The 27,713-nt window shown below is 39.5% G+C and overlaps 1 protein-coding gene and 1 long non-coding RNA gene across 2 annotated transcripts in view; one reads left to right on the top strand and one right to left on the bottom strand.

Moving 5' to 3' along the window:
* The window catches only part of GAD2 (glutamate decarboxylase 2), a 40,900-nt gene extending 16,058 nt beyond the window's left edge, over positions 1-24,842 (top strand). The window contains exons 5-16 of the mRNA XM_020801451.3: positions 1,634-1,724; positions 3,923-4,035; positions 5,723-5,838; positions 7,578-7,657; positions 9,479-9,533; positions 12,221-12,337; positions 13,271-13,335; positions 16,139-16,217; positions 17,597-17,746; positions 21,619-21,726; positions 22,633-22,722; positions 24,038-24,842. Of these exons, the coding sequence (XP_020657110.1) occupies positions 1,634-1,724; positions 3,923-4,035; positions 5,723-5,838; positions 7,578-7,657; positions 9,479-9,533; positions 12,221-12,337; positions 13,271-13,335; positions 16,139-16,217; positions 17,597-17,746; positions 21,619-21,726; positions 22,633-22,722; positions 24,038-24,211 (1,238 nt within the window). The 3' untranslated portion in view covers positions 24,212-24,842. The remainder of the gene's footprint in view (positions 1-1,633; positions 1,725-3,922; positions 4,036-5,722; positions 5,839-7,577; positions 7,658-9,478; positions 9,534-12,220; positions 12,338-13,270; positions 13,336-16,138; positions 16,218-17,596; positions 17,747-21,618; positions 21,727-22,632; positions 22,723-24,037) is intronic.
* A 340-nt stretch (positions 24,843-25,182) lies between these two features.
* Positions 25,183-25,578, bottom strand: LOC144583809 (uncharacterized). Its single transcript, XR_013537768.1, has 2 exons — positions 25,495-25,578; positions 25,183-25,283 (listed from the first exon to the last, which is right to left on the bottom strand). It is a non-coding gene; the product is annotated as an uncharacterized LOC144583809 (long non-coding RNA).
* Positions 25,579-27,713: the final 2,135 nt, after the last annotated feature.

The following is a 27,713-nucleotide window of genomic DNA, read 5'->3' as shown; positions in this document are numbered from 1 at the left end:
TAAAATATCTCTTTGGTGTGTAGAGGTCATTTTAGCTCCTCTGATATAGGAGGGAAGACTGGTCATTTGTGCTGCACCACACTTCAATAGGGACCAAATCCGTCTGGATTCAGGGCAGGTGACACTACTTAGCATGCAACAGGAACTGCAGTTTCTTTTTGCTATATTCTATAATGCTGTACATAATAACTAGCTGTACAACAAATGTTTTAAGGCACAGTGATTTTTTTTTTTCATCAGGACTCCAAGAACATAAGCTCATTGGGCTTCTAGCTGGTCCAAAACTACCGGTTAACACAATTATCATGTGACTCAGTATATATAACATGGAGTGTTAGGAAGATGTTGCAGCTCTACTCAGGGAATTTATGTCTGGTTGGTCCAAGTGGACACAGGAGTCTCAGATACCTGCCTTTTTTAGTATCCATTAGGTCAGTGTTTCTTTAATATCAGATATAGTTCTCTGCCCTTCTATGGACATACCAGGGCCAGCTCCAGCATCAGGCAAATTTTGGTAGCTGCTTTAGGTGGCAGAGTATCTGGGCTATTCCTCTTGAGTCCCACTACACAAGTTGTTTTTGTTTTTTTCCTGGAGGACATATACTGTCCAAAGCCCTCTAAGCAAGGGTGCTGCCCTCAGATTCAAAGGACATTGTCTCATCACCAGTGTTGAAGTAGCTTTCCACTAACAAGTCAGTCGGCTTTTGTATGTGGTCCTTTGTGCTCAGACAGGGATGAGCATCTTGTCCTAACAAGGCAACCCTTCACGCTATGCCACACACACACCGGACACCGACAATTGTTGTGTAGCAGCATAGCAGTAGGTTTCATTTCCAGAAGACAACAACACAATCAACATGGATTTTCCTCCATAGATTAAAACTGGCCTTGTTGGATGAACACTTACAATTATTTTGTGTGTTCTTAATATGCTTAGAGGCGAGGTAATTTTCTATAAATTTTTTATTCTAAAAAATGTTCATATTTTAAGATATTATTATCTGCCTTTTTTTAAAAAATGTGGCTTTTTAGGATATAAGCTTCTGCATTTTTAGAATGTAACTAAAACATTTTTTACTTTTTACCCTGCTGTGTTTTGGATTGAGTAAGTTTAGTTTTTATGTATTTTTCAAGTATTTGTGCTGTCCATAGCTGTAAAACTTTTGTATTTTTTCAACAACTGTGAAGTATTTTTGTGCTTATGAAATGTAGAAGCAATGTAGATAAATAAAGCTTATAAAATTAGCCAAGCTGATGTTGCTTGGAATCATTTGAAAGGCTTATATCTTGATACTCAGATGAATTTTGATAAGATTAGAAATGATTGTCTGGTTTCATTCTGGAATTAACCCTTAATTGGGATAAATGCTGACTGTGACAAACACATGCTACTGGTTTCCCTCCCCCCCCCCCAATAGAGATTTATAAAGGTCTGTAGGACTCTTAGGGGGAGATCCAGGCAGCAGTTTCCCTAGACAACATGTCTTATTCAAGTTCTAATTACAATAGGATTTTGTTTGGTACTAACAGAATGTTGACATATGATAGGTATGATGACATGAAATCTTCTGCTGGCCCTTATGTGAGACTAAAACCCAATGATTTTTGAATAAACATTTTTAATATTATGCAGGACATCCCAGGTATTTCAATCAACTATCAACTGGATTGGATATGGTTGGATTAGCTGCAGACTGGCTAACTTCTACAGCCAACACTAACATGTAAGTAAATAAATTTGCTTATCATTTTGAGTGGGTACCTTTAAGTTTAGTTAACCCAATATTAGTTATATGCTGTCAAGTCAGAACGGATTTATAGTTTCAAGGTATGTAAGATATTTCCATTCCCCAAGTGTGTTTCCATGGCAAAGTAAGGATTCAAACCCTGTTCTCCAGAGTCCTAGTCCATCATCCTATCCACTACTCCACATTGGGTAACGGAGTATTAAGGCTACCCTAAACAGTCCTTTAAAACAGAGCTCCTTTTGAGAGTTTTTCATGCTGCTTCACATTCAGAATAAATACAACTGCAAAGTAACAACCATGCAAGACCTCCTCAAAAAGGAAGTAGAAAATGTTTTAATTTGAATCTAAATTTGAGATGATCTTCTCCTTTGTTGTGTGCTGTATATTTATTTGTTTTAACCTGTATAAGTTTAATTTCTGGGTTGCATCCAAACCTAGTCCTTGCTTACAGCAGATGCACTGAAACCAATGAGACACATCCATCATGTCCAACTGTTAGCCCCACTGGTTGGACAAAATCCTATTAGGAAATACAGAGCATGATGTCCTCTGGTCTTAGCACACCATGCAATCTCTGGCTTATATTTGCACATAATGGAAGACACAGCCCTTCCACCCTTCTGCAATGTGCTAAGGTAAAGGTAAAGGTTCCCCTTGACATTTTTAGTCCAGTCATGTCTGACTTTAGGGCACAGTGCTCATCCCGTTTTCAAGCCATAGAGCCAGCGCTTGTCCGAAGACAGTTTCCATTGTCAGATGGCCAGCGTGACTAGGGAACGCCGTTTTACCTTCCCACCGAGGTGGTACCTATTTATCTACTCGTATTTACATGCTTTCGAACTGCTAGGTTGGCGAGGAGCTGGGATAAAGCGACGGGAGCTCACTCCATCACGTGGATTCGATCTTACGACTGCTGGTCTTCTGACCCTGCAGCACGCAAAGGCTTCTGCGGTTTAGCCCGCAGCGCCACCACATCTGCAACGTGCTAAGTAACCCCAAATCCTGCTCCAGGCACTTGGAAAACCCTCTGTTGCTGCCATCAGTGTTATGTTGGTTTCCAGAGGCTGGAAAATCCTTTGGAAACCTCTCAACACTACTGCAGGTATTGTATTGGATTTTGGACTCTGGATCAAGCCCATTACATTTACATCAAGATTTGGAATCTGTGCTGAGAAGGTTTCTGCCTTTAACAAATAGGAATCTACCTTGTACTTTGCCATGGCATGTAGGTCAATACTGTCAACTTTAACTAGCAATAGCCTTCCAAGTTCAGGGCTGATCTTTCTCAGCCCTGTCAACTAAGATTCTTCAACTGAGGGCTGAACCTGGGACCTTCTGCCTATAGGCAGATGCTCCAATTCTGAGATATGTTCTCTCCCTTATGAGCAGAAGAAGGGAATAGAACAGATCATGGACCCTGCTGGCCCTCCCATATGCTGCCACACCACCTCATGCATACCAAGCCACACCACCACAAACTGATGGAGCGACTCAGAAACAAAAACAGGCATCATATTCTCCATTTGCTTATGTCTTGGAAAGGAAAGGAGACATTCTGCTATCCACACTGGCAAAGCTCTATGGTGTCAGAAGGCTCTTTGGAACCTTTATGTAACACAGGGAGAAACCACAGCTGCTAAGAAGTTTTTATGCTGGCATCAGTGTAAACCCTGCCCCCCAACACACATGATTTCCAGAGGGTCCATTCTGGCCCTGACTCAAAGCTGCCCACTCCATGAGGAGCAGTTATTTGAAATCATACTTTTTGTTGGACCAACTGGTCTAAAATCAATCCAGATTCCAAGCTCATACAATAACCACAGGTATACACTAAAAAATGGCTTAGTATTCTGTATGAATTGCCAACAGATGAGTGTTCCACAAGATTTCTGGCAAGCTGGAGTTACCTTGCAGGGCAGGCAATGCAGCATATGTTTGTGCAAAAGAGTTACTAGATGTCTCTTTTCACCAGATCAGAAAAGCTCGGCTACCTACAGAACAAATGGTTGTGTGTGTGTGTGAAATAGGTGAACAGGTTTCTGGCCACTGTTTTTTTTTTTTTTTTTTACCAACTTGTCACATATGTGGAACCTTTAAAGGTGGAAGGCAAGAACTGGGAAATTCCATCCGTGATTTAATTTCTTCAATAAAATGTGTATATTGCTTTGTTCCAGGTTCACCTATGAAATTGCTCCAGTGTTTGTACTTTTGGAGTATGTCACATTAAGAAAAATGAGGGAAATTGTTGGCTGGCCAGGGGGTGCTGGCGATGGAATATTTTCTCCTGGTGCGTGATATTTCTTTACATATTTACACCTGATGTCTGTTGTAGCTGTTCTAATGGGAGAAAAGCAACATACATGTTCAATTGGGTGCTTGCTCCTAATTATGCAGCTAACCTCTTGGATGTTGAAATGTTGCATATTTATGACTGTCCAGATACATGATTATTAAAGACATTAATGTCTGCCCCTGCTTCCTTCAAGCAAATTGTACTGCTTATAACAAGCCAAAGTGACAGGCTGAGAAAATGTAATCAGAAGAGTCATTTGCCCTTTAGGTTTGCTCAGTAGAATTGTATGAAATGAAGAAATCTGTTTAATAAAGGAACCTTGCAAAATGGGGAGAGGACTGAAAATATCAAGGAAAAGAGTATATCCTTCTTCTTTAATTCATCACTGGGCAGTAGACAACAAGTTTTGTTTGCATATGGATAGCATAAACACAGCAGCACTGAATAATAGAGTAACTTTTTATCAGCTTCTGTTTGTGAAGCTGCTGTCTTATTTAATCAGCCCAGCAAATAAGAAGAGAGATTATTAGAAGGAGAAAATCATGTGTAAGTGTACAAAACTCAGGTTAATTTTGTATTAGAACCTGAAAATTCGGTGATCAGGCATAAATATTAAGCAGGGTTTGCAAATTGTGACCTTCCAGGTGTATTTGGCCTACAGTAGCCATCAGACCTAGCTTGCGTAGACAATTGTGAAGACTACTGGAAGTTGTAGACCAAATGCATCTGGAAGACCATAGTTTCCCATACAGTACTCTATTCTAGACTCCCCATTCTGGTGACCTCCAGAAGGTATGGTCATGCTAAAATAATGAGAGTTCTAGCTCAACACATCTTGAGGGCTTCTCTTTGAGAAAGATTTGAATACACAGTGGGATGGTCCATGTTTATAAGTAGAAATCTGTGCCTCACTTACTGCAGGTTAAGGATGCTAACAGCATAATTCAGGAGGGGAATATCTAAAACAAAGAGAATTGTGAGATTTAAAAAGGAGAGGAAGGAATGGCTGATGCAACAGAATCTTCCCATTTCTGACATGTCTAAACTGTTGATGTTTTTTAACGTGAAAACATTCATTGGGAACATACATTCAATTATGAGTGGGGTAATAATGCAGGATAATATAATTATGTGCCATCAGTCAATTCGGATTTACTATGTGGCAATCCTTTCCCAGGTTTTCCAGGTAGACTACTTAGAAGCGGTTTACCATTCCCTTCTTCTGGGGTTGCCCTTTGACTGTGCAGCTTGCCCAAGGCCACACAGGCTGACTTTTCCAGGATGCACAATGGGGACTCAAACTCCCAACCTCTAGCTTTGCAGCCAAATACCTAAACCACTGTAATAATGCAAGATGTTGGCTGGAACAGAGCCAGCCTATGTGGCCATGGGCAAGCTGCACAGTTCCCGGATACCCCCAGAAGAAGGGAATTGTAAACCATTTCTATGTATTCTCTACCTTAAAAACCCTGGAAAGGGTCACCATAAGTCAGAATTGACTTGACAGCACACAATCATTACTATTAATGCAAGAAGGACTTTCTTCCTCAAAGATTAGACAGTGTCTTCTAAATAAAAAAGAAAAACCCATCTTGCAAAGAAAGTATGACAAATGTTATTTGTACTTAAAGCAATGCAATTGTGAACAGAAGAAGTAACAGTGTGTTACTGTGGACTCCAGGTGGTGCCATATCTAACATGTATGCTATGTTGATTGCACGTTTCAAGATGTTCCCAGAAGTTAAGGAGAAAGGAATGGCAGCTATTCCAAGACTGGTTGCCTTCACATCGGAGCATGTAGGTGTTCCTCTTGTTATGATTATTCTCTCAATTTTTGTTAACTAATAAGGTTTCCATTTAGGGGGAATATAAAGTCACTTTTTTTCCAGTATCGGACAAACTTCCTTGCTGATTCATGTATGTATTTCAAACTTTTGGTAATCTTTGCAGGTTTTTATTGTTAATATATTTATCCTGCCCTTCCTCCAAGGAGTGTAGGACAGTGTACATCAGGGGAGAAGAACTTCTGGCCCATTGGCCTAAACTTCCCAGTGGAGGTTGTTCATGCAGGCAACTCCTGTCCCTCCTTTAAGGCGTTCTATTATTCTCACATTGAAGGGAATCTTTGCAGTCTCCTATCACTAATTATGAAGATCACCTTCTCCACAAAGGAAAGGGGAAAGAGGACCAAAGTAGTTTGTGATCAGCTGTGTTTCCCAGCACTAGTTAAGAGATATTAATTCTGCTTCCTCCTGGGATACCTCTGCCTTCCTATCCGTACCTCAGTGTCCATTGTTTTTCCCATCCCCACATCATGCTTTATCCTTGCTGCAAAAATCCAAGATAGGTTAGACTGAGAGATAGTGCCTGAATAAGGATAGCCCAGTGAGCTTTGTGGTCTAATGGGGATTTGGACCACAAATCTAAATCCAATGTCAATTTAATTCCAGTAAAATTGGCAATCCCATAACATCAGACCATCAGAACAATACTTAGAATTTTAGACTGAATAGATCTGTAAGGTAGTTTGGTATTATAGCTGAGTATTGCAGATATGGGTTTCGGGCATAATAGAAGTTGCTTCTAAAAGGCATCTGATTTAGTCACATGAAATATGACATTTGAACATAACAGTTTGTCTACGCTATATAGTTACAGCAGTTTAATATCACTCCAAGTGTCAGGGATTTACAGTTTTGTGAAGTACTTACAATTGCCTTGGCACATTCTTTTGCCTTATAGTTCTAGAGTTTTCTAGCAAATAATTCTAAGTACCTGACAAAACTATAATTCCAAGGTTCTGTAAGATGGAGCTACAACAGTTAAAATAGTATTCAATATCCTTTCCTTAACTTATGCAGTACAGAAAAACGCTCTAAGACTTCTTGGTTCACATAGCTTTTAAGGGTTTTGCTACCAGTTCATAGTAGTATTTTCTCTTCTTCCATTCAGAAAATATTAAATGTCATCTCATCGTTTGAAAAACAGTAACACAATCAGATCAACAGGATGGGGAAAAATAAGTAAGAGCAGTGATTAAGTATGTATCCCGGGCCCCAGCCTGAGTCTTACTTGGTACTTCAAAGACTTATTAAAACATAAGATTTCCACTTTAATATTTGCATGAAGTGTTATTTTGTGCCGTATGTGTGTATACACATAGGGTGGAAATAGTTCTTGTGGATAACCCCTAATAATAGGAGAAAATCCTTAGGAGCTGATTCTATAGGAGTGTTATAGCAAGAGCTATCTCTTCCTCAGGAGGTGGCAAATTTTTGGGGAAGGACAGTCCTTAAGCACAGGGTTCTTTTGAAATCTGATGTGCTTTTAGCTGTAATGATGGGTTATCTATGATATCTGTTTCTATGGTGGTGGGGAAGGGTGGAAAATGGAAATGGTGAGACCAAAAAGACATGGAATTGGATAAGCCTGGTTTTACATTTCATTGCACTCTATCCTGATCAGGATGTCTTGGAACCAGCCCTTGTTAACAGCATAATAGCCATTATGTTTGTACTTTCAATGTGCTTTTTCAGAGTCATTTTTCTGTGAAGAAAGGAGCAGCAGCCTTAGGAATTGGTACTGACAGTGTGATTTTAATCAGGTGTGATGAAAGGTAAGCCAATCCTTTATCACCATGGGAAGAATTAATCTATAAAAGCAAGGGGGGAGGGAAAAAATGGAGAAAGAGCTTGTATGGAATGGTTTTAAGTCTTGTTTTCAGCAGATCTCACTGAAGAACTTTCAAATCTGTGTTTTATGTGGGTGATCATTGGATTAAAAAAGAATGTTACTGACATAAAAGTATTGTGTTCCATTATAAAAGCTAATGACAGCAAGAAGGTGGCCACTAAACAATGCTCACATAAAGCTAAGGTTCAGTTCTAAATTACTTCTCAAGCTGATACACAGATGTTTAAAATTGTACAATCTCCAAGCTTGGGTGGAACACTATCTGAATTAGATGATGGAACAACATTACTAGTCTAAGCAAACCATGGAGTTTAGCCTTGAGACTGTTATACATATTAAGTAGAATAATGTGTATGTTCCTCCTAGGGCTATATCATTACAGCCTACAGGGGAACAAATCTCTTGATTGAATGCAAAACTCTTGATAGAATGTTGCTCCATGATGCAAATTCCTGAATACCGGATGCTAGCCTCTGGCACACAAGGATTCAAGACTATGTGCTTCTTGATATGCTAATTTTCCAGAGGCAGTAGGATCATTCCATTATGTGATTCGCCACCCCCAATATGAATGGTACAGTCCCAGGAAGGCTGCACACTGTGATTCTTCTGACTTTACAACTCAGAAATGAAAATCCTGTAGCATAGTTACCCCAGCACAGCAAGAATGATGTTACCAGCAGTGAGAGACTGACTGCTTCAATTTCAGGTTGCATGTGGTTTTTGTCTTATTATGTGTGAGTTGCACGCAACCAGAAACTGAGAAGGGACTCTTTAATTCATGGCATTCGCACTATGTCACTGTAGGTATGCAACATGATACTTGCCATTGCATTCTAAATTTTCTCTCCCACATACACACCAGAACAGGCAGTTCCTGTGTTGCAAGGCTTGTTCAGTCAATCTTATACTATATGTTTTATGGTCTGCAAGATTCTTGACCAGTCTTTGAATTGTGATGGTGTGAGTAGGGGATCAGTCACTTCATGGGCAACATCAGTGGGCTGTGATATGAAACAAGTGCTTTACAAAAAAAATTGACAGCATTGGTTGTAAATAGAACATTGAAATAAATCATAAACCAGACTCATTCAAGAAGGACAGAACTCATTGTTGTATCAGTACCTTGTTGTACAGTTCAGTGAGTTGGAATGGAAAGCCAGGAGCCTGGAATTCGAATCCCCACTGCACCTCCTAGGAGAGGGGCCAGCCGAGATCACTTGGAGCATGCATGGCTGATGAGGTTACATGCCATCTGTGCAATACTTGGGGTTACACAGCCCCAGAGCACCATCGAAAGGAAGAACATGAAAATCATTTAATTTATAACTAGAAAACTATGGGAGGGTTATTATGAATTAGAACTGGCTTGATGACACACAATTATTGTTATAAGACCACATTATCTGCAGTGGAGAAAACCTTGGAGGACCAACCAGAGACTGTCCACCGCTTACAAATTGGTTTAACCAATTAGCTATATGCTTTTAAGCAATTCATCTGTTATCACCTACTCACTCACCCAGGTAGGTAGATAAGTTATATAGTTATTTACCTAGGTAGGCAGGTTACATATATAGCAATGCACAGCACATCATTTTTGAGTTTATATTTCTAATAGCTCCTAAGTGGCAAACAGAATTTCTTCTATAATAGTATATTATCTAACCCAATATCTTATCAAATGGCTTGGAAAGGGCTGGTGCCAACTGATATCTGCCATATTTTGATTTTTGTATTCCAGAGGGAAAATGATCCCATCTGATCTTGAAAGGAGAATCATTGAGGCAAAGCAGAAGGCAAGTAGATTCTTGCCTACAGTTTCCATTCTTAGGGCAACTCTTCCAAACTTGGTGCCTTCCAGATGTGTTGGTCTACTATACTCATCATCCCCATCCAACATGCTATCCAGCTGTTGACAATGGGTGTTATCACTCAACACATCTGGAAGGTTGTCACAGAGAAAGAAGGTAAGATATTTTTGTGCCCATCATATGTATGTTAATGCTGGTTCTCTAAGTCCTTTCTGAGATTTTAAATTTGTACATTTGTTAACATTTTAGCATTGTTCAGATTTTTCTTGTTTTTGAACTGTACAGTATTTGTCTTGGCTTAAAACAGTTATTTTTAGACTGTGTCTAGATAATCTGAATAGTGCAGCAGCTAGCCTGCAGTGCAAAACAGTGTCCCTGACATCTATCTGATGGTCACCTCAATACCTGTAGCAGACCAGAAGACAACCTCATGAGACATTCCATAACCCAACCCTTGAGCCATGCAATATTCCTCTTCCACCATTTAGTAAAGATGCAACCCTGTAACTAAAAAATTAAAAAAACTTGTTATACCATAAAAAGAGTGAAGCTTCTTGTTATTATAATCATAATGTTACTCATCTATCCCTCAGAAGGAAATTGATGCAAGTAACTATATGTAAATAATTACTTGGTTTCCACTAATTGATTCTTCCCTTATCCAATTAAAGCCATCATAATAACATCAATAGATTACTCATTCAGCAGAGATCACAATGGAAAAGCAAACATTATTTTTTTAGGTGGCTGTTTTATTGTGCATCAACCAGAAGAGCTTTATACGACCTAGAAAGAATTAGGGAAGTTCACATAGTTCAAGTTTACACAAATACAAGAGTAGGGTGATACTTTTATTGATCCACTAAAATCGAACTAATTGTAAGCTTCCATGGATAAAATCCCACTTCACCAGCCCTTCATAGATAGTGCAAAAAAAATTATATTTTTGTATACAATTGCATTTATAAGAGCTAAGCTCTTAATTCCATTGATTTGGTCTTTTTTGCCTTTGGCAGTTTGCTGCCATCTACAGGTAAAAACTCTAATAATGCTGGCAAATGAAAGGGTAAAGACAGGAAGTAAACAAGTAGCAATATCAAGTCCTATAAAGCTAGAATGAGAATAAAATATCCTGCTTGATATTATAAAGTGACCACATGCAGCACCAACAAGGGACATCTATTTGCAAAATATTTGCTTTACCTGGTTTATACAAAAAAAGCAACAATTTCCACCTATTTGCAAAATATTTGCATTATGTGATTTATATAAAAATAGCAATAATTTCCATAATTTAAGTAGCAGAAGCAATATTTCTACATGGTTCTTTATCTCTGGACAGCTTTTTGAAGATGATGCCTTCAAACAGGGGATAATGGTCTGGAAGGCCAAATAGCTACCTTATCATAACCTAGGAATGATTTTAAATAATAATAATACAGTAATAATAAAAAATCTATACATGTATACAAATCTATAAATGTTTTCTTATATATATATCTTTTGGGGGGCAAATATTGCTGTGAGATTCTTTGAGTCTCAGTTTTTTGAGGGGAAAAGATATAAATCAGATCATATGAGAAGGTTAAGGCTCTAAAGCCTGACATATTGAATTGGTCTTAAAAGTGAATAAATAACCAATGTAATTCTTCACAATCAATGTAAAAGCATTATCATCATCTTAGAAGTTCAAAGCTGGAAGGAACCCTATGGGTTATTGAGTCTAGCCCTTGTCAAGAAGGCATAGTGGGGAATTCCAACTTCTATCTCTGAACCCAGATACAGTTCCTAAACTACTGACATGATCCAACCTAGTTGTACTAATTAAAATGTTGGCAGCAGTGTTGTTTACCAATTGAATTTCCCAGTTCATCCTCAAGGGTAGCCCTATCCCTGCTCAGGAATGACCATGATTAGTGAAACAGCTTGAAGCTAGCAGAAAGTACTCTGTACCACTGAGATTGAGATCATCTGAACACCAATGACAAATCTCAGATTTAAGAATTTCTCCCAAGACATGGATTAGACAAATTGTTAATCTAATACATATTTAATACTAATCTTAATTCCAGACCTGAAGTCTTGGAGCATTCCAAAGCTACACACACACACACTTTCATAAGGAAAGCAGCTCTACCCAAAATAGGTTGTTGAACACTTAATTCTGCCTACCTGCAGAACCTCTTTCTTGCCAGGATTTCGCATTTAATTTATTGACACCCCCACCCACCCAGTCTATTACCATTTCAGGCACCAGTCCAACATGTTCATAACCTCAATGACATTTCTATTTCTTTTTAAAGGCTTTTTTGGTGGTCTAAAATAGGTCTGGGGAAAATTACATAAAAATGGCAAACGACAAACAACCCAATATTTCACTGTGTTTGGGAAGTTAGGGGGTCTAGAATGGCCAGGGGTGATAGTTATGTGGCCTACAGGCCATACATTGCCCACTCCTGAGACACAGTAGCAAAGTTCATCTGTTGATAGTTGTAGGATCGTTCTGTTCTCATTAGTGTACCATGAACTAATTATGTGAAGTTTCTATGCTATAGGCTACTTTCCAAGGGGACTTGAAGGGTGAGTGGTGATGGTAGACAACAGGCTTTATGTCTAAAGGATATTATCTCCATTCTAACATTTAATTTCTTCCCACCCACCCCACTCCTTAGGGATTTGTTCCTTTCCTAGTAAGTGCCACAGCAGGAACCACAGTATATGGGGCATTTGATCCACTGATAGCCATTGCCGATATCTGCAAAAAGTACAAAATCTGGATGCATGTTGATGTAAGTATGAAATTGCTGTCTTTAAGCTCTGAGTCATTAATACCAGATTATCTAATTATAACATTCTAACAAGAAGCCAGCATTACTCCAAGCATACTGTTTAATACGAAAATAAGCTTTCTGGCAGAGTTTATGGAAGATTCTAAGACCTAAGCTGTGTTAATATCCTACAGGAAAAGCAACAAAATTTCTTGTGGCAACCTTTATGGGGCTTAAACTTTCACAAGTGACAGCCTACTTCTTCAGGTGCATGCAGATTTATTGCTGGAAGACTTTAAGGATCTGTCAAGAATGGTTGAGAAGAAGGGCAAAGAGGATAGAAAAGTGAAAGAATGCCCCCTTTTCTTTGTTCCCAGCATTCAGATGTGCACTACCCCATACTTTCAGGTTTCATTTAATTGTCATGTATTGGTTAATCACAATCTAAAGGCCAATCCTGCATGCATTTGCCTATTTATATAGCACCATCCAGCCACATGGAGGTTGCCTTACCAAGTACAAAAAGACATTTCTTTGCCTTGATAAAGCTTTTTTTTTTAAGTATTTCTTTTAAAGCCACCCAGGTTAGCACATGTCTCATGGTCACAAACTCCACATATGTGATTGGTTTCTGTTTGCTTGTGCTATCACATAAGCATGATCACATTTGCTCTTCCCCCCTCAGGATCCTCTTTGCACATAACATTTTGCAAACCAAGGGCATGACCAGTCCACATAACCAACTGTACAGCAAGCTGGAAGGAGAAGCAGTTATGTGCATAGCTTTCCTCCAGTTGGAGTTTGGCTGCTGATCCATCAACTTCTGCGTCCTACAATTTCCCACATTTTAGTTGCTCCTTCAGTGACACAAATTAGAGACCCAGAAGCCATTCACACACTCCCCACGCATCAATATGCATTAGCATAGTGAATGATTATTGTCTTCTTTTCCAGGGAGCATGGGGCGGTGGGCTCCTGATGTCAAGGAAACATAGATGGAAATTAAATGGTGTTGAAAGGTAGGGCTTACAGAAGTATTACTTATTACTACGTACTTCAGTGGCTGAGCTAATTGCAATTGCACTAGCAAATTGTGATGACATTTTCTTCCCCTTTCCCTCCTTCTATAGCCTTATGTGCAGTTCAGAAGCTGGCTCTGAAGGATTTCACAGATCACCAGAGCTACTTTGGGGTGGGTGGTAGGGGACATAGTGTGGAGGAGAGCTATACCACTTCCTGTCCTTGCTGGACTCCAGAATTTCATCAGTGGAAGTCCACTGCTAGACCCTGTCCACTGTCACCTAAATTCCTGAAAATTAAAATCAATTAAAATAAATCAGTATGTTGCTATCAAATGTATCACTAGCAACTACTTTCAAATTCTGATCTGTTCTGAAATAATTGGCTATTTCTTCATCTAGGACAGAATCTGGTACAGTTCCTTTTATCTTATCTATGTTAGTGTTTCAGTGCATCTTCTTATCACCCTTTATCAGAAAAACCTGAAGGAACTACATGATTTATTTATGTTTGTGTATTTTTTTAATTACAAGTAGTGTTTTGAAAGGGCAGTGATAGGGAATACAGGAAAGGAGCAAATCCATACTGTACTTGGATAGTAGCAATGTTAATTCTAGATTTTGCTAAGGAAAGAATCCCATCCTTGCAGTTTCCATGGAAATCTGTTCATATGGGCTGAACAGATTGTTTTGGTTCTGCTTCAGTTTCTTTCAGTGATGTGGACTCACAGGATTAACATGAGCTGATTAAAATGCATGTTTTCATTGTGGAAATCAGCTGTACCAAAGCTGCACACCTAGAAGTCAAAATGAGAGCCTTCTGGATGTAGTTTTGAGTATTCACTGTTAGCATTGACAGTCCGATGGTCTTCCCTATCAGTGCTTTTTACTACCATTTGGTATTACACATGATGTAGCCGTGTCTCCTTATTTATAGAAATGAAAGCAAAATAAAAGATTAATTAACTAAGATCTAAGTCGCAACTCATATTAAAAACCTGCATTTCAAAGTTAAATGCAAACCACATAGTCATAGAGAAAGACATAGACCTAGACAAATTTGTTAGGTCATGTAGAGCTTAGTGAACACTGATCTTGCCAGCTAGAAAAAAAAATTCTTACAATTCTACTTCTTTTCTTTCTAGGAAAATCAGCCCCTATCAAATATCAAAAATATCTCAGTAATTGAACTGAAGACTACTGAACAAATGCTTTAAAAGTTATATTCTCTGCTGGATTTTTGGTTGTTGTCATTTTAGTTTATTAACACTGAAGTAAAAGCCTCCAATATTTGTCCTTGGCAGGGAATATCTGCTGCTCATTTACTTCAGAGGTCTGATCTCTTTAAAAAATATCTGTTTCAAAAACCTTGAGGAAACTGTTGAGAAATGATCTTCTCTGCTGGATTGCTGTTGTTGTTTTAGTAAACTAAATTGACAGCTTTCAACTGGAGAAGCTTTTGCTGTCTGGAATCTGCCCCAGGTACAAAGTGAAACAAAAGAAAATAATACCTACAGGAGTTTTACCAAAAAAACAAACAAACAAACAAACCTAGAAATCTTTGAGGCTTGGTCACTTGTGATACTAATTTAAGCCTTCCATCATCTAGGCAGCAGGAAAAAAACCTGATCTTGCCAACACAATCCTGTATATGTAGGGGAATAAATGTCCTGTCTGGATGAGCCAATAGACTGTGAACTGTGAAGCAAATACCTGTATTCATTGACATCAGATACAAACCATCATTGCCATATTTATATAGTGTAAATATCCCCTCCTCCCATTTTCTTATTTTAGTTTGTTATTGGTTTTAAAGCTGCTTGAGAATTCTTTTATTTTACAATTTGAGTAAAGAACAATTTATGTGCATGTTGCTGCAAAACACAATTAGACACGTGCCTGTAATGACTAATTGCAATTAAGCATTTATAGGATTGCTGCTTAAACCTTTCTTGTGAATTGATTATTTTATACTGTTGTGCTGCGGCAGCCATTGTTGCTATTTTCATTATTCATTCTGGGACTCCTCTGGGAGGATGCAGTTATTATGTTACAGTGAAATAATTTTAATAGCATTGTACACATATATTACTGTGGAAAGGTTTACACTAACAAGATATATCATAAAGCTACTTGCACAGATAGTAAAGGTTAATAATCATTGTCCAGTATTTCTTCCTTCTCTGATGCTCGTTAGTGTTTTCAATAAGGTTAACTAGTTGAGACATAAAGAGAAGCGATGGTTTTGTAAGAAGCTACCATGAGCCTTGGTTTCATGCACTAGCAGCTCATACATTCTCCTGTCTCACATGCTAGAGAAGGAGATCAGAGGCATCACTTTCTAGTTTTAAAATAACCACGGTTTCCTATAATATTGATATTCAGGTAACTGTGGCTTCTTATATTGGACAAGCTAAAACAAACTATCCTAGCCAAGCCATGCTTCCAGACCCTGAATTGTTTTTCACTAGGTGGAGTTTAGATGTCATGGTGCTGAAGTCTGGAAGTAAATCACAGGGGTCTTTGCTTTGCTTAACATCAGAAGTAAATGCTTCTGACCTCTTCCTCACAGGTACAAAAGAGGAAGAAAGAAGAATATGCAAACTTAAGACTTGCTACCAATGTACCCTCTAATTTTCAGTCCCTCTGGGTGGGGCTCCACCTCTCTCACACACAACTTATTTTCAGCCTTACTGCTTTAACCTTACAAAACCTCATTTTTATTTTATTTTGCCATTTGCATTTCCTGCCTTTGCAGTCCCACATTGTAATGTCTCCTTTTAAAGTCTGGCTGCTTTTCTAGGGCCAATTCTGTGACATGGAATCCACATAAGATGATGGGGGTCCCTCTGCAATGCTCTGCGTTGCTTGTTCGAGAAGAGGTATGTTTCCATCAGTTTGACTCTCGCCACTTGCCTGAATACTTTGTCGTAATTCTGGCTAGGATCACCTCCTCTAAGGCTTTGTCCCTGAGACTCTGAATAAGCAATCCATTCTCAGGTTTTGGACTCAGAATGTCAGGGAATGGAATGTTGCCATCCAAAGTCCCTAGACTATGGGGTCTACTCAATTAAAGACACTCCAAACTAGCCATTCCCAACCTTTTTTGGCCACAACCTTTTTAGGAGCTCTTCTCAGGTTCTAGGGCTCACTGTCAAACAAGGCTACAATATGAACAGAAAAATAGGATAGAAAGGTTTTCCATTTGTGGCCCCCTTCAAGTATACCAGGAGCCCACTGGGGGCCATAGGGCCCCCTATTGAGAATGGCTGCTCTTAAATATCCTTGATTTTTTCGTTACCTTATATACTCTAGATCTGCTTCCGGTAGTATTTACACACTGGCCTTTAAATTCATCATACGATCTCTACATTGTCTGTTAGTCAGACACAAATAATTTTGCAATTGTTAAACAAGGATCTGCTGCCTGAAATATCTCAAGGGTCTACCTCTGTGATACTAAAAAGGCTATACCTTTGTGTATCAAGATTGGAGAATATCAAGGTATGGATACTTGCTGACTTGACAAGTGTACTTGTTACCCAGTTCATATATAAATGAAACAAAAAAATGAATCTGTAGTCCGCAGATCAGAGAAATGTCAGTAGTAACTATTTCCTGGGAAAGAAGGATGTGTTTCTATCCCAGGTTAGAGTGACTGCAAAAATGCAGCCCTCTGAATTTGTCTACCTATGCCCTAAATAAAGAAAAACCCTGGAAGGAGCTTAGCTATTGACATGCAACTAGTGTGACACATTTGTATATTTCTGCACCATATTTCACCAACAGTTCATGTTAGAAGAACATGTCTGCTGCTAGGCACTCCCACCTTTACAATTAGCTGGAGATTGCAAAGTTTTTTGGGAGGAGATGCTGCTGGTAATTGTGCATTTTCATGTAATATTTGGAGGATTTGTGGTAACGGATCGATAGCTATGTAGGTCAGAATGTATGTTAGTGATAGCCATGGCACAAATTCATAATGTAGTTCAAAGGTACTGCTCTTGCTGCTTATGCCAGCACTTGAATCTATATCCTGTCCTTAACAGAACTCACAAAAGCTACTGTTTCTGGGAGCTTCAGTCCAAAACAGTACATTTTCCAAGTTCCATGTCTTAGGCAATCTTTCAAGATCATGGGTCTTGGCTGCCACACATACCTCAGTCAAGGATGGGGAGTTGCCAAGCACACATGGTTCTTGTCGCAGTAAAGTGGTGCAGTGTTCCATCCGCCCTTTATAGTATGTCCGTTTCTCTTAAAGGGACTGATGCAAAGCTGCAATCAAATGCATGCTTCCTACCTCTTTCAACAAGACAAGCACTACGACCTGTCGTATGACACTGGAGACAAGGCCTTGCAATGCGGCCGCCACGTTGATGTCTTCAAACTATGGCTGATGTGGAGGGCAAAGGTAAGCCTTTACATGATGTGTAGGGGATGTAAACCTCACCAAAGTGAGTAATCTTTTTTAATTCAAAAACATAAGAAGAATACTGAACTTTGGGATTAAAGCTAGACTATTTCAATTTCATGGTGGTAGTCTTCATTTACCTCCTTTGCTTGCTCAAGCAGGCATGGTTGACTGCCATGCTGTTCCACTCAAAAGCATGAGCCCCTGACAATGCAACCTTCTCCTCCTCTTCAGAGCCTAGAAATGATTTTTTTTAAACTGCATTTCCCAATATCCCCTAGTCAGTATGGCAACTGATGCTGGCTGAGTGATTCTGGGAGCTGCAGTGAAAAAAAAAGGAATTCTGCTGCTTTTTCATCTCTCCACTCCCACTGGAAGTTATAAGTATGGGGAGTCCAACCAAAACTATTTTCTCCCAGGATCCTAAGGCTGAACACCTATAGACCCAAACTCCTTCTTAGCTTTCCCCAGCAGTGTCATATAGGAGCCAGCTCTTGAAGGTTTGAAATACCACCGGGATTTTGATTAACAGAACTGGTGTTAGCATCTCCCAAGCACTCTCGGGTTATTTTTTTTCCTGCTGAGCTTACATGCAGTCCTCAGAGTAGGGGGAGAAAAGTGATTTTCCCAGGAGCAATGTACTTATGTGAGTCATGGTGAATGTAATGCAAAGAGATTATGGTGGTTTGGCCTTGAATAGAAAGCTTTATATGAGACCTGCTCCTGATAAGAGCTGAAAGCTGCTGGAACCAGCTACCTGCTCCTATGGGTTCTCCTTGGGTGTCCGGCTATGGGGGGGGGCTGCCATTTTGATAAGTTGTGCTGCAGAATTCACCCCTGTCCCTCTTGGCCTCCAGAATCCTCACCAAAAGAATGAACTTCTTGTTCTTTCTCTGACCACAACAGTCCCTATCCTAAGCTAGGTTTTGGGGAGGGCAAGGGAAAGGTGGGAAGAGGTAATGATGTAGTGAGGAGGCCAGTTCCATTAGAATGAAGAGTGCACTACCCGACCCTGAGGCTGAGGTTCTCCCCAGCCAGCTCATTCCTACCTACCTCTTTATCAGCGGTGGAAGGTCAGGGTTCCACCAGGATTCCCTTCCTACTATACAGTATATGTGGTTGTTTGGTTGCCTGCCTCTCCCTGTGTGTATACATACATGTATAAATGCACTGTTTTGCCCTACCCACTCAGTTCCATCCTACCAGTGGGCACCAGTCACCACTGTGATGATGGACACTCCATGGGTGAAAGCATAAGTACATGCAGGTCCTGTTTGCAGCAGGTTCTGCCCCTCTCCTTTCTGCCTCCAAGAAAGCAAGTGGAGGTGTTTACATAAACTCAACACACACACCCTTGTAATTTTGCAGCGCTCACCGCAGGACCCCAAGAAATCACGCTTGTTGTTCCAGCCACTCCACCACTGAATTTTGGTATGCCGCAGTGCAGCAATGGCAAGAAAAAGCTCCACTGTCGGTTTTAGAAAAGTAACTGTTCTAAGTTATATGCAAAGTTATATGCTACCTTGCTTGGGAACCAAGTACTGTAGCACTCCCTGGTGCCTCCCTCTCAAACAAAATGTGTTATCCCCATGCGACATGTTTCAAGAGTCAAGTCCCTTTTCAAGGGCAAAACTGGATCTAGGTCAGGAGATAGCAAAGTGCCACCAGCCTCTGCTACTTGCCCATGCCTCATTTAAGTCAATAATAATACTCCAACCTCAATCCAGCCATTATACTAGGCTCTGAAGGAGGAAGAGTCATAAATCAGTTGCTAGGCAACAGCTGCTGATGGCTGCTACAGGCCTATAAGGAGAAAGCCACTCTAATGCAAGCTTTCTGTGTGTCACACAGATAAAAACATAGCCAGGCCACATTTTTATGTGTAAGAAATTGGTTGTTTCTTTTGAGCTGAGGTCCTATAATCTCATGGAACAATCACTGCACTTCAGCTCAAGCCAATTTGGCAGCTTAACTGTCACGATTTAACGTGATCAGGCTAAAAGCTTTCAAGAAACACAAGAGGATTTCGTTGTAGGAATTCTTAAAACTAGACAGGGCAAAACTGTGACTAGAGCACCTGTGTGCATTTTATGCAGCAATTAGAAAGAGGCATATTATTGATGTGGGTAAACTAATTAAAAATCTGTTCCTTTCTGAGCATATTTGTCAGGAATCTCAAAGGACTAGGTTAGCTGCAATTGAGGACCTTAGCCAAATAAATGCTTCCTGCTTAATGATTTTATATTTCTCTTCCAGAATCTCTTTAGCAATGCATGGAACCATGCATATTAAAACAGCCTTAAAAAAACACAGTCCATGTTTCATTTTATTTTCATTATCTTTATTAGCATTATCATCCTACTGGTAACCTTGAATCAGATTGCCCCTATTTTATGTCTGACTTTTGATCCACACCGTCAAATGCAGCCCATCAAATGCATAGGGAGGCCTAAATCGGAGTCTTTATGAGTCTTTATTGTGCAACTAGATGGGTGTTTTGGGGGGTGTTATCAGACAACCTGGCAGCCCAGAAAACACTGTTGGTAAGTCATCTTCTTTCACATTAAAGAAGAAGAGTAAAAACCAAAACAGGAAGAGGAGTATCTCCAACAAAGGGACACAGATTTCCATACAATTTGCCACACAACAGATATACAAAACAATACACCATCAAGGAGAAGGCTGTGACCAGGTTAACATGTGCTGCAGTTCAGTGTTGTTGGTCAATTTCCCCACTTGTTTTTCATAGTTTCCCATCTTTAAAGCAAACCTGGACAGGATCAACACTTAGGAAATTTATTTTTGGATGACAGCTCCCAGAATCCTATGCCCAAAATCACCCCAGGGAAAAATGGGAAACAGAAATGGAATGACATCAATTAGGCGTGGCCCTTTGTAAAATAACACCATTGAAAACTTATATATAGTTTTTTTCAACCCTTTCCAATGATTTATTGTGAATCCCCATAGAATCATCCAGTTAATTAATACTTATCAATCCTTGTGTCGTCACTTAATTGGGCTTTTTTTGGTTGGAAGTATTGTTGTTGTTTTTTGTTTTTTTAAAAACCTTTTAAATTCTTAAATAATGAATAGCAGGCAGGGAGATAAATTAGATTTTTTTCTCTCCACTGCAATCTGGATGAAATTCTCACAGAAAAAGAGAGAGAGAGTTGGTATTAGTTCCTGGAAGGTGAATACATCTAATGATGCAGGTGAAATGTTCCTGGGGCTAATGATGCCATGTAATTATAACTACAGGAAGGGAGGAAATGGTTAAACCTCTGTTCTTTGTGTGAACCATTAAATATACACATCATCTTCTATGTAATGGATCTCTCTCTGTGTGTGTGTATACAAACAAACTCTCACACACACAGAGAGAGCGAGAGAGAGCGAGAGAGAGAGAGAGTATAATTCCATTCTTACCATGACTGTGCAATTTGGTCTTCAAAATAGTGCCCCAAATCATCTCGGATTTCACTCTGTTGGTGCAGTGGAAGTGATGCTATGAGCAGATGGTTGCTAAATAAAAAATTTCCTGCTTCTATTTTAGATTGTGACTTTTAGTCTCATTGTACACGAGTCATGCACAACCCACAATGGAAGCAGGATCTCTTAATCAGCAGTCTGCTATTGCAGCTGATGTCACTCCCACTGTGCCTGTGAAGCTATGTACAGTAACAGGCCAAAAAAATCTGTGACCCTTCAGTGACTGATGTTTCATCCATTGTTCCAAAACAAGGAAGTATTTCCTTTTCTCTCCTTCAGAATGATTGCTTTGAGGTATAGATGTATTTTGCATTTGTTTGTTTGGTTTTTTTCGCTTCTATTTACTCCAGTCCATCTCTTTTTTTTTTCTTGTTCCAAAGGGCACTATAGGATTTGAAGCACACATCGACAAGTGTTTGGAACTTGCCGAGTACTTGTATAATAAAATAAAGAACCGAGAAGGCTTTGAAATGGTGTTTGATGGAAAGGTAGGTCATTGTTTTAGCTTTGAATAGGAGGTAGCAGCTCAAGCTTATGTCATAGGCACAGTTGCCTTAAAGGAAAAGCACCATTGAATGGAGAAAAGCTTCCTTCTGATTAACATGCACAGGATTTAATTGCTAAAGAACTATATGAGTAACCATTGACCACCCTTGGAGTTTATTAATAATGAAGTCAGCTTTGGTACCAAAAGATTGTTTCTTTAGCTAGTTCTGCTGCCCATCATGCAGGAAGAATCCAATGCTTTGGGAAGCTGCTTTCTAGACTACAGGTCTTATAAACTACCAGCCAACAAGGACAGGTGGATTGATGATTCTGGGAGAAGTAATCTAACAAATCAGCTTATCCAAACATGAACTGGAACATGGGAAATTATCTTATAACTTTTGCCCATTTAGTCCAATCTGAATGATCTTTTACACCTCATCAAAAAGGTGTAATCATCCTTTTGCCCCAAAAGGAGATACGTAAATGTAACACAAGTCTTCGTATGTTTCCGTTTCCTAATTTATGTGAATATATACACATATGAAAATGATTACTCCAATTTACATAGAAATACAATATTTCTTCCCATAATGGGGAGGACTAGGATCAGCTGGCCAAGAGGCCTGCTTTGTCTGTTGTTTATGTGTTGACTGTGGATGGGCAGTCTTGCCTTCTCTTCATGCGTCCAACGTATCCATACGTATCAACGTATCAACTCAGTTTAGTCTTCTTTTTCTTCTTCTAGACCATTTAATCTATGCAGGTAATCTATCACTGAACTGTCATGTCTCTCTTTATTAGTTGAGCAGTACACTTTTTTTGTTTTGCATTTTATTACAGTTTGAGCTGCCCTTATATCATAGAATCATACAATAAAATATATGTTGTTTTTCTTCTTTTATTAGCCTCAGCACACAAATGTTTGCTTTTGGTACGTGCCACCCAGTTTACGGATTATGGAGGATAATGAAGAAAGAATGAATCGCCTCTCAAAGGTAAAACTTAAAAGAGAAGAAGACAGAGAGTAGCAGATATGCCCATTTCTAATACGAATAAGTACCGGTAATAAAAAGGTGCCTTTGCTTTGATGATCCTCAGTATCCATCCTTGAAACTGGAGGGTAGGTCTGCCCATTTGTTTTACAAGCCTACACAGATTATGAGAACTGGGTTGGTTGCTGATTTCTGCCTTCAGTGGCAGTCAATTATATGGAGTGGGAGGGCAGAACCATATAATATTATGACCCCAGGACAAGGCTAAAACCTTCTAGAAAGTATGAAAGGGTTGTAGGAAATTTTAGATCGGCTTAATTTTAGTCTCTTGGGGGGTGTCATTAAATGCTACGTACATTATTCAGAGTTTGAAAGGGTTGCTTCTATGAATGACAACTCCTTGAAACCCTACACGACATGGTTTCTGCTCACGTTGGCTGGGGAGTTCTGAGAACTCTAATCCAAAGTACCTTTTCCAAGCTCCGCTATGCCCAGTGGTGCAATGGAGCTGAGGCTGGAAGGGCTGGCACCCTTTGTCTCCTCACTTAAATCTTCCCTGTGCTCTCAACTTAGCCACAACCTCTAGGGTTTCAGGGAGCTGTCATTCGTAGAAGCAACCCTTTCAAACTCTGAATAATGTACATAGCATTTAATGACACCCCCCCAAGAGACTAAAATAGGCAATTATTGGGATAGAATTACTGTACTTAAATTATTATATTGTTATTATAGCTATTTTGATTGTTTATTACCTTATTGAATGATAATTGCTTACTGTATGTTTTTATCATTGTAATTATATTTATGGTTGTATTTTAACTGTTTTTGACTTTTGGAATGCACTTTGGTATAGAGTATAAAATACTAATACTAATACTAATAATAATTTGTTATGAATGTTGTTGTTGTTGTTGTTGTTGTTGTTGTTATTCACAATAACTGAGAGAAGAATCGATTTTCCTGGGAACAGTGTCTTATTGCAAGCTATCCTAGTTTTAATGCAACATATTGGAGCATGCTTTGTTCCTGACCCAGCAATTAAGAGCCATTAACTCTTGATCTGAACATGGGACTATCATGATGGGCAGCTGCACCTCCAGATTTACCTTGGTATGACTTCATTTTCTTCCAAATGCAGTAAATCTGCCAGCCCTGCTAAGCTTGAGGGTGTTTCTGCCCATCATGGCGAGTGAAGTCCTGAAATGTTTGTCCAGAAGTCTTACCCTAGTGACATCATTGGTTACTTGTTTACTTTGTCTTAAAGAATTATCTGAGAAGAGACAGTACAATGTTTATTTGCTTTTCATACTCTGTGAAGGTGGCCCCTGTAATTAAAGCCCGGATGATGGAGTGCGGTAGCACTATGGTCAGCTATCAGCCCCTGGGAGACAAGGTTAACTTCTTCCGCATGGTTATCTCCAATCCAGCAGCAGCTCACCAAGACATCGATTTTCTGATTGAGGAAATAGAGCGCCTTGGGCAAGATTTATAGTCATGTGGTCTGCCAGACCCTTCTGAAATGTCTCTAGGTAGACAATTAAGTTGTCACAAACTGTGGTGAATGTATTTGTAGTTTGTTCCAAAGTGAATCTATTTCTATATTGTGGCGTCAAAGTAGAGTGCAATTTAAAAGGGAGAATGTTGCTCCTCTTCCAAAGTCTTTTCCTTCCCTTGAGTTTGTGAATACCTCTTTCCCATGAAGGTAATATACAAAAGGCTGCATTCATATGAATCAGAAAAAGACATGTTCACAGAGTCACTCTCCAAATTTAGTACAGTTAGTAAAATGTGATAGTTTATGCTAAAAGTAGTCAAATAAAATAGACTTGCTCCCAGATAATTACACAATAAAATGAGGGGCAATGTACAGTGTAACACAAAAATATGCTTTAAATGAAGAAACTTTGCCTTTTTGTTCTTAGTCTATTAGAACAGAATTTCTAATTTACATGCAGACATTACAGATGTATTTAAATACATATAATTTTACAAAAGAAATATATAAATATATATATATATATTAAAAAGATCCTATTTTGTAAAATATAGATTTTTTTATTTTATATGGGTTATAAAGACTGCAGGGGCAAATAATAATAATACAAAAATTATAGAAAAAGAAATAAGATCCTTAATTTTCTTCTAGAAGAGATGGATCAATATTTAACAGTGCTTGTTTTGACTCTAAAACCCCACATCAGTTCTTAGCAAGAAATCTCTCTCAGTTCAACATGTGACTTTATCTCTTATTTCTTCAGAGTTTAGTACAGTATAGTAAAACTTTAAAAGATTACTGCAGTGCAAGCAAACAAACCAATGGTAAGGATATTACAAATTGCTGGTATTATTCCGAAATATCCTTCCCGTGTGGCTTAGCTAAGCAGACGCACAAGCATAACACAGTGCTACCCAAGCCAAAACTTAAGAGTTGTATGTGGAGGCTTGTCCCAAAAAGGTGAAACGTGGGATTAATTGCTTGTGCTACAACTGTCTATTTGAGCTCCACTTGAGAAGAACCAGAAATGTTTTAGTGTAGCAGCTTCTAAACAAATTGATCAACCAGCCTTATCTGTGTATTTGCGAAGGCTTTCACGGCCGGGATCTAAAGGTTGTTGTGGGTTTTTCGGGCTTCTTGGCCGTGTTCTGAAAGTGGTTCTTCCTAACGTTTCGCCAGTCTCTGTGGCCGGCATCTGAAGAGACTGAGACTGGCGAAACGTTAGGAAGAACCACTTTCAGAACACGGCCAAGAAGCCCAAAAAACCCACAACAACCAGCCTTATCACTGACTAATAAATTTGCTGGGAAAACCACCTTAAAACTGGGGGTTGGGGAGACAGAGCCACATGTACTGGATTGGTAGAACCAAAGTTTACCAGCACATCTGCCATAGGAGCCAGCCACAAGTCCTTGGGTGCTTTTAGAGAAGGCTTTCTTTACACAATTGTCATGCCTTTTCCATAGTATTATACAGAGGGGTCCAGAAGTTGTTGTCTTCCACTTGCAACCATCCTGGGTTTTCCTGCCACTCCTTCTGAGTGTTTTGCTTTTCTCAATCAATGAATAGTTGATCAGCTACAAGGCAAAAGATGAAAGACCTGCACACTGAGTTCTGGTTGATAGCACCAGGAAACCTCTTGAAGCCTTCCATGTAGAATCTTCCTGGCTTCCTGATGCTCCCAATCCAAGGAATGCTAATGCCAAAGCATAGACTCATTCGAGGGTGCTTGAGTTGTTGAATCACCCTGTTAAGCTATCACCCAAGCTTCATTTTTCTTAGCCAGGGCTAGAAAAGCTGTGGCCCTTCAGATGTTGAAGAACTGCTATCTCCTTGATCCATCACCAGTGGTCCAGTTGGATGGGGCAGACGGGAATTGGAATGTCACAGAATCTGGAGGGCCACAGGTTCACTGTTCACTTTCCTTTTACAAACCACTGACTAAACTTATGTAGAAAGAGAGGGCTGATGGATGTCTACTATATAGGATATAACTTGGAATATATGGTACCTCCAGATTTTGGTGCTCTGTAAATTCTAGTGCCCTGGGCAAATCTCCAAGTTGCTCTACTCTAGTTGTAGCACAGGTCTCAGTAGATGGTCCACATGCTTTTTGGACACCAGTCTTGGGTTGCAGTTTGATATTTGTATCTTCTCTCTTACTCCCTTTAATATGACTTCTTCCAGAAGCACGGGATGGTTTTCCCCCCCTTCTCCCCAGCCAAAGAGAGAAAGCCATGCCCAAAGCTGGAAAGAAGCTTTGCAGCCCGTGGCTCTGCTGGCTGATCCATTCTGTGAACAGAAGGCCAAAAAAAGTAACTTTTCTCATACCTGAGGTATTGTGGCTCAAGTGGTACCTTGTTTCCCTGAAAATAAGACCTAACCTGAAAATAAGCCCTAGTATGATTTTTCAGGATGCTTGTAATATAAGCCCTACCCCAAAAAATAAGTCCCAGTTAAGTGAAACCCCGCCCTTCACCCTTGTGCAGCAACCAGAAGAAGAAGACATGACTGTATTTGAATAAACGTTGATGGTGTACATGAAAAAAGTAAAGCATCCCCTGAAAATAAGCTCTAATGCGGGTTTTTTGGAGCAAAAATTAATATAAGACCCTGTCCTATTTGGGGGGAAACACTGTATTTGATCCTGATTTCCCACATCCAAGCACCCAGGCCCTAGCCACTATTTTCTTCTCTCTTGGGTGTCAGTGCTGTCATGGCATAATTACAAATCAGGAAATCCCTGGTTAGGCTCTATCTTCAGCTGTGTGCTTACTGGTTAGCTGAAACTACTGTCTCTCAGGCTTAGCTTCTATGTCTAACATGAGATGATAATGTTGATTAGAAGGATGTTGCAATAATTACAAGGTAGGGTAATTAGAAGTGCTGTATAAATGCTGATTCGTTATTAGGACAGGTAACAACTGTTTCTGCATCTTTCTTATGGAAGCCCTTTTCTCATTAGCAGGAATATTGTTATGGCTGAAAATCCACCTAGACAAGGGATAGGGACAATGAGGGCCTCTGGATGTTGTTGGGCCGTAACTCCCATTGGCTTTCAAACCATGGGCTATATGCTTGCAAAGTCTACTAGAAGGTGATTCCCCAACCTCTGGAGGACCACATGCTCCTCAACCTGAGCCTATGCTATATAGATGCAGAATGGAGCAGTCTCACAAACACAACTCCAGAAATTGTAACCTAAAACATCAGAACGCCACTAGGTTGCAGAAGTCTTTTTCAGGGTAAGGGAAAGTGGTCACTCTCCACTCTCTTATCTTTGAGTTGTCTCCACTTACAAGCCTGGCTAAGTTTTGGGTTTTAGCTTTAACTTGGATGAACACAGCCACCTGGGTTTGTAAAACAATATTGTTTTACAGTCTCTCCAATACTTGAAGCAAACAAGTGTCGTAACAATTTGATTTGAAAATACTTAAGTTTGGGTACCAGCTCATTGTGACATTGCAAAGTTGGAATAAGGAGATAAAAATGTGTCTGT

The sequence above is a fragment of the Pogona vitticeps genome, chromosome 6, assembly GCF_051106095.1.
Source record: "Pogona vitticeps strain Pit_001003342236 chromosome 6, PviZW2.1, whole genome shotgun sequence".
In the NCBI taxonomy this organism is placed as follows: Eukaryota; Metazoa; Chordata; class Lepidosauria; order Squamata; family Agamidae; genus Pogona; species Pogona vitticeps.
Note: the sequence above shows the minus strand (reverse complement) of the source record. Positions and strands in the feature narration are given on the sequence as shown.